Source organism: Abramis brama (assembly GCF_963993115.1).
Source record: "Abramis brama genome assembly, chromosome: 8".
NCBI lineage: Eukaryota > Metazoa > Chordata > Actinopteri > Cypriniformes > Leuciscidae > Abramis > Abramis brama.
Window position 1 is genome coordinate 8,669,466 of NC_139970.1, and position 5,455 is coordinate 8,674,920.

Sequence of the window (5,455 nt, forward strand, 5' to 3'; positions counted from 1 at the left end):
TGCCCGCTTCAGGTTGGTGGAGAGCTCCTGCCTCAAGTGGAGGAGTTCAAGTATCTTGGGGTCTTGTTCACGAGTGAGGGAAGGATGGAACGGGAGATTGACAGGCGGATCGGTGCAGCTTCTGCAGTAATGCGGTCCCTGTACCGGTCTGTCGTGGTGAAGAAGGAGCTGAGCCGCAAGGCGAAGCTCTCGATTTACCGGTCAATCTACGTTCCTACTCTCACCTATGGTCATGAGCTGTGGGTCATGACCGAAAGGACAAGATCCCGGATACAAGCGGCCGAAATGAGCTTTCTCCGTAGGGTGGCTGGGCGATCCCTTAGAGATAGGGTGAGTAGCTCGGTCACTCGGGAGGAGCTCAGAGTAGAGCCGCTGCTCCTCCACATCGAGAGGGGTCAGTTGAGGTGGCTCGGGCATCTTTTCCGGATGCCTCCTGGACGCCTTCCCGGGAAGGCGTTCCGGGCATGTCCCACAGGGAGGAGACCCCGGGGAAGACCTAGGACACGCTGGAGAGACTATGTCTCCCGGCTGGCCTGGGAACGCCTCGGTGTCCCCCCGGAAGAGCTGGAGGAAGTGTCTAGGGAGAGGGAAGTCTGGGCATCCCTGCTTAGACTGCTGCGACCCGGCCCCGGATAAGCGGTAGAAGATGGATGGATGGATTATGCTGTTGTAATTCATTTTGTTCTGATCTACTTTGTAAAGGCCAAACTAAGAGGACACCGCCAGGAGCGTCTGAATAAATGGCTTTCAGCAGAGGCTCTGCAACAACATGCTGTTGAAGAAGACCAGCGTATTAAAAGACAACTCCTTAACGTCATTGAGGCCTCAGAAAAAAGAGCCGCTGACAACTTTTCTAAAGTTTCCAATACACTGTTGCAATAACAGTTTACACAAATTGCACTTTTAAAGGAAAGTATAAAGGCTTGTCTGATGTCTTGGCAGCTGCAATAAGAGTTTACAGAAATTGCACTTTTTGGTTGTTTAGTGTTAAATGTACCTTGTCTGATGTCTTGGCAGCTGCAATAAGAGTTTACAGAAATTGCACTTTTTTGGTTGTTTAGTGTTAAATGTACCTTTGGAATGTTTTTTATACCACTGAGGTCAGTTGAATTCAGAAATGAGTTCATTTGAACACTGTTTGTATGCCCTATTTTTGAACAGTTATACAATTTGTTTATTGTAATGTGCTGGGTAACCAGGACTACAGTTGAAAATTAGCCAACTGGCTAACCCTGGCGCATTTACATAAATGTAATGTGCATTGTCCTAATCAAATAAAAATAAGCTCAAACACACCTCTTGAAGCCTCTTGGAAATGTCACTTGAATGCCGTTTCATTTATTGTTTTGTAATATGTTAGTTATAAGCAGTAAGCAGTACAGAGGCATTTTATTTGTACAGTGTTTGTTCTCTTTAATGCCGTAATGACAAACAATTCTTGTGTCTGATCAGAATTAAACTGGTTGAAAAGCATTCAGACTTGTGTCTGTAATTGTGTAAGACTCACACAGTGAAGTATGCTGGGGCAACTATAAAACCACTGACCATTTGTTACTGTAAACCTGGCCCACAAAACTGTATCAAATACAAAGAACAAAATTGTAAAGAAAAATGCTTAAACACAAACATTAGCATGTACTAAAATGTATAAATTTAAACAGAGTAGGCTACTTCAACATGTTTGTTAAACCAGTTTAACACACACACACACACACACACACTTGAGGTCCCTTTATGGGTCAAGAAACTGTCAAGACTCTTCTGACCCTCTTCCCTTCAGCTGACATTCCCTCTCTGACAGTTGGTGGATTATCAGGTTGGTTGTCCCGGTCATATTAAATAGCCTCTGTAACCCTGGTGTCATCCACAGTGTCCATAGCAGCCTCACAGTAATTATGCAGGATGAAGCATGCATATACGACGAAGGGAAGGTCATTAAGGTTAATATCCATTGCTCTTCTCAGGGCTCCAAACCGGCCTTTCAGCCTCCCAAACGCACACTCGATAACCATCCGTGCACGGCACAAAGACAGTCCAAAGTACTGCTCCTGAGCATTGGTCCCCCCATTCGCATACTCTTTCATTAGGTATGGGAGCAGAGGATATGCAGGATCTCCAAGTAAGTACACTGGTATGGCCTCTTCATCCTCAACTATTTGCTTGGGACATGGTGGGATTTTTCCATCTTTTAGATGGCCGTTGAGTGTGGAATTTGCAAAAATGCGTGCGTCGTGAACGCTCCCAGGCCATTTAACTACCACATCAATGAAACAATATTTATAGTCGCAGGTAGCCTGCACGTTCAAACTGAACCTCCCTTTTCTATTGACATAATCTGTGGAATTTACAGATGGCTGCTTTATTTCCACATGTGTGCCATCCACAGCACCTATGCATTGAGGGAGGCCATGCACTTCTTCAAATTTCTGCACTAGTTTCTGCACAGAATTTTCGGATGTGGGCAGTTGTATGTACATAGGACCTAAGTGGACAGCTATTGCCTCACACACTTGCCTTACTATTATTGACACGGTCGATCGAGAAAGACCGAAAGCGTTGGCTGTCTTGCGCAGTCTACCCTCGTCGGACAGGTAATACAAGGTGCAGGCAACTTTTTTTATGACACCGACAGGGGACCGCATGACGGTCGTCTCAGCCTCGATGTAGGGATGCAGCAAATCGGAGAGTGACAGCAGCGATGACCTTGACATCCTAAAATTTTCACGCCACTCATCCGGGACAACCACTTCATTTTCGAAGTTCTCCCACCAGACAGCAGTTCACCCAGGTCGGACCCAAAACCGGCGGCGCTGGCGGTGACGCGGACTGGTTCTTCGTGTTGGAGGGAGGAGAAGTTGTTGCAAAATTGCTGACCTCCGAGCACTCATTCGTCTCTGCTCCTCGACATAATGGAGCAGCTGTATTTGCAAATGCAAACACACGAAAAGAGTTTGCACCAACATAAATGTGACTGCTACTCTGAACGCTCCCATGATCACCATAGCCAAATGAAAATGTAACCATAGGTTGCACTTTTGCCGTAGGTGCGAGCTCTGGAGCATACCGTGACGTTGGCTGCCTAAACGTCCGTTTGTCTCAGTTTACATGCAAACGTGCAAACGAAGATTTTCAAAATCTCCACTCTGGCCGGAGTTTTTAGAAAGAATCGGTTTCAGAGGCAAATTCTCCGTTTGCGTGTAAACGAAGGGAAATGTCTCCGTTTTTCAAAAAAAACATGTACGTGTAAACGGGGCCTAAATATAAACCCTCCTATGGTCCTCATTTACCCTTTACACACTGGGTCTTTGGGGTTTACACATTCACAGAGGAGATGTATAGGGGAGCACGGGGCACAAACTTACGCGGGGTTAAATGTAACACGGACCTTTTACATAGTTAGTCAGGGTCAAGCAAGTTGTGTTTCCGCTCTTTTTCTCTCACTGCCAGAAGACGGTCTCCCGCGGATTTGTGGAAAGTTTTGATAAGATTTTGTGAAGATTCTGGACAAAGAGTGTTTTGACACCATGCAAGTACATTTTTTCATCATACGTTTTTTTCGGTTTCTGAGTTGGGTGTGTACGTCACCAAATCTAACTTTATATTACCTTAATCACTGTCTTGTTGGCTAAAACATCACACCATTTTGAAACATATCAGCAACTCCAAGCAACTGTTAGCTAGCCTTAAAATATTTTAGTTATTTTTAGTTTTTAGTTAGTTATAGCACAGTGTTACAACTAAGCCGCCAAGTGTACAACGATAATGAAAAGAAAACACAACTTTTCAGGTTTGAGTATTTATTTATATATTTATTTTGCCACATTTAACTTTGTTGGACTTTCACAAACAATGTTGGAATTTAAATGTCAAAGCATGATTTTTTTTTCCACATTTGTTTACTATGCATTGATCACTTTGTATATGTATATGTAGCAGGTTGATTGATTGTAGTGGTGTCAATCACACTCTCTGGGCCAGTCAGGGACAACTGCATGCTATATGGGCAGAGGGTGAACCTCATGACACTCTACGGTTTTGTTGTCAGAGGTGCACTTCCGCTGTTGGCCATCTTGTGTTTGTTGTGCGGCTGCAGTTATCGCACAGGTAATACAGCGTGGCTAACTTTCTCACTGTTTAAGAGGCCTTGTTAGTGTTGCAGTGGGCGTTACAGTGTGCAATGTCTTTTGCAGTGTTTCTCCTGTTGCAAACCCGATCTTTCTATAGGCCTAATGGAATCAGGTTGCGTTGTGCTGCTGGTAGGTTGAATTTGTTTTCCTCTTTAAATATTTGCGTGACTGAGTGTAAAGTAATGGGCTGTTTGTTGTAGGCTTTGTGAAGCTGTACTAACGATACGATTGGCATATAGATGTGCGGCTCCCTGACGGGTATGTATGCCAGTCGGCATGGCGTGTACGTTTAATCATGCACTGTTATTGAATGTGATTTATGTATGTCAGGACTGTGAAGCGCTTGCTGGCGCCGGTATCCGCACAAGCCTCTCCTGTTTTCACACGCTGCTGTTTTGTCTCTACGGATTGTTTGCCTCAACTGACTTCTGTTTAACGACAGACTGTTAACGGGAAAAGCTATATTAGCTCCCTCCGGGTTCTGCATGCCTTGATGCACTTTGTAGTGCGGGATTTGTCGCGCACTTGGGCGTTTGACCAGTCTGGACCTCAGTGAATGTGACACAGACGATAACCTTGCCTTTCTGTTATGGGGTGAGATTTCGGTCACAATTCTGCGCGCGCAAGATCACATTTTGAGCGTGCAAAAGGGCATTTCGCACGCGCGTGAACTGAGTTTTGCGGAGAAATGTTCGTCTCACAGATAAGAAAATATTGCGAGCGAACGAAAATAAATTTTGCATTTAAAATAAGTATTTGGATGTGCGCGGACGTTCTCTTTCGCGTGTGCAAAGTTTCACTTTCTTGCTCCTTTCATACCAGCCGTGAGCGCTCTCTAAGCGCAGACGGCTCGCTTGCTCAACACAACCCAGCGTTACAATATGCCATAATTCCAGCCAATCAGAGATGAGACTGCTAAATTCTGATTGGCTGGCTTGAAAACTAATCACAAGACTCCCTGCATCACCGACTGCGGAAGAGAACTAGTGCAGTTGAGTAAAGTTGTCGAACTTCCCGGGTCAATAACTCGTGAGCTAAACGTTGTTACTGCACAAATAACACCTCTTTTTAATCGTAGTAATGTAGACAAGCAGCTACAACCTAATTTTCCTCCAAACGAGCTTTCCCTCGCAGTGGACAAAATACATTGATCTCTATGCGCAGGCGGCAGCGAGACAGATCCGAAGGGACCGTCTGAAAAGTGCAAAACCCGAAAAGCGTTACTACGAAAACAGTCAATAACTTCACTGTCACACACTATAGTGTCATCAAATTCAGTTCACACATCACTGCTGTCCTGATGGTTATACTACAAGACTTATTTTGTA

At 44.8% G+C, this 5,455-nt stretch overlaps 1 protein-coding gene across 1 annotated transcript; it reads right to left on the reverse strand.

Annotated features, from left to right (window-relative positions):
* Positions 1-1,835: 1,835 nt before the first annotated feature.
* Positions 1,836-2,711, reverse strand: LOC311087825 (uncharacterized protein; the record flags this gene model as incomplete). The annotated part of the gene is made up of 1 exon (XM_084121296.1): positions 1,836-2,711. One exon carries the CDS (start codon positions 2,709-2,711, stop codon positions 1,836-1,838), a length of 876 nt encoding a protein of 291 aa, XP_083977422.1.
* Between the last annotated feature and the right edge of the window lie 2,744 nt (positions 2,712-5,455).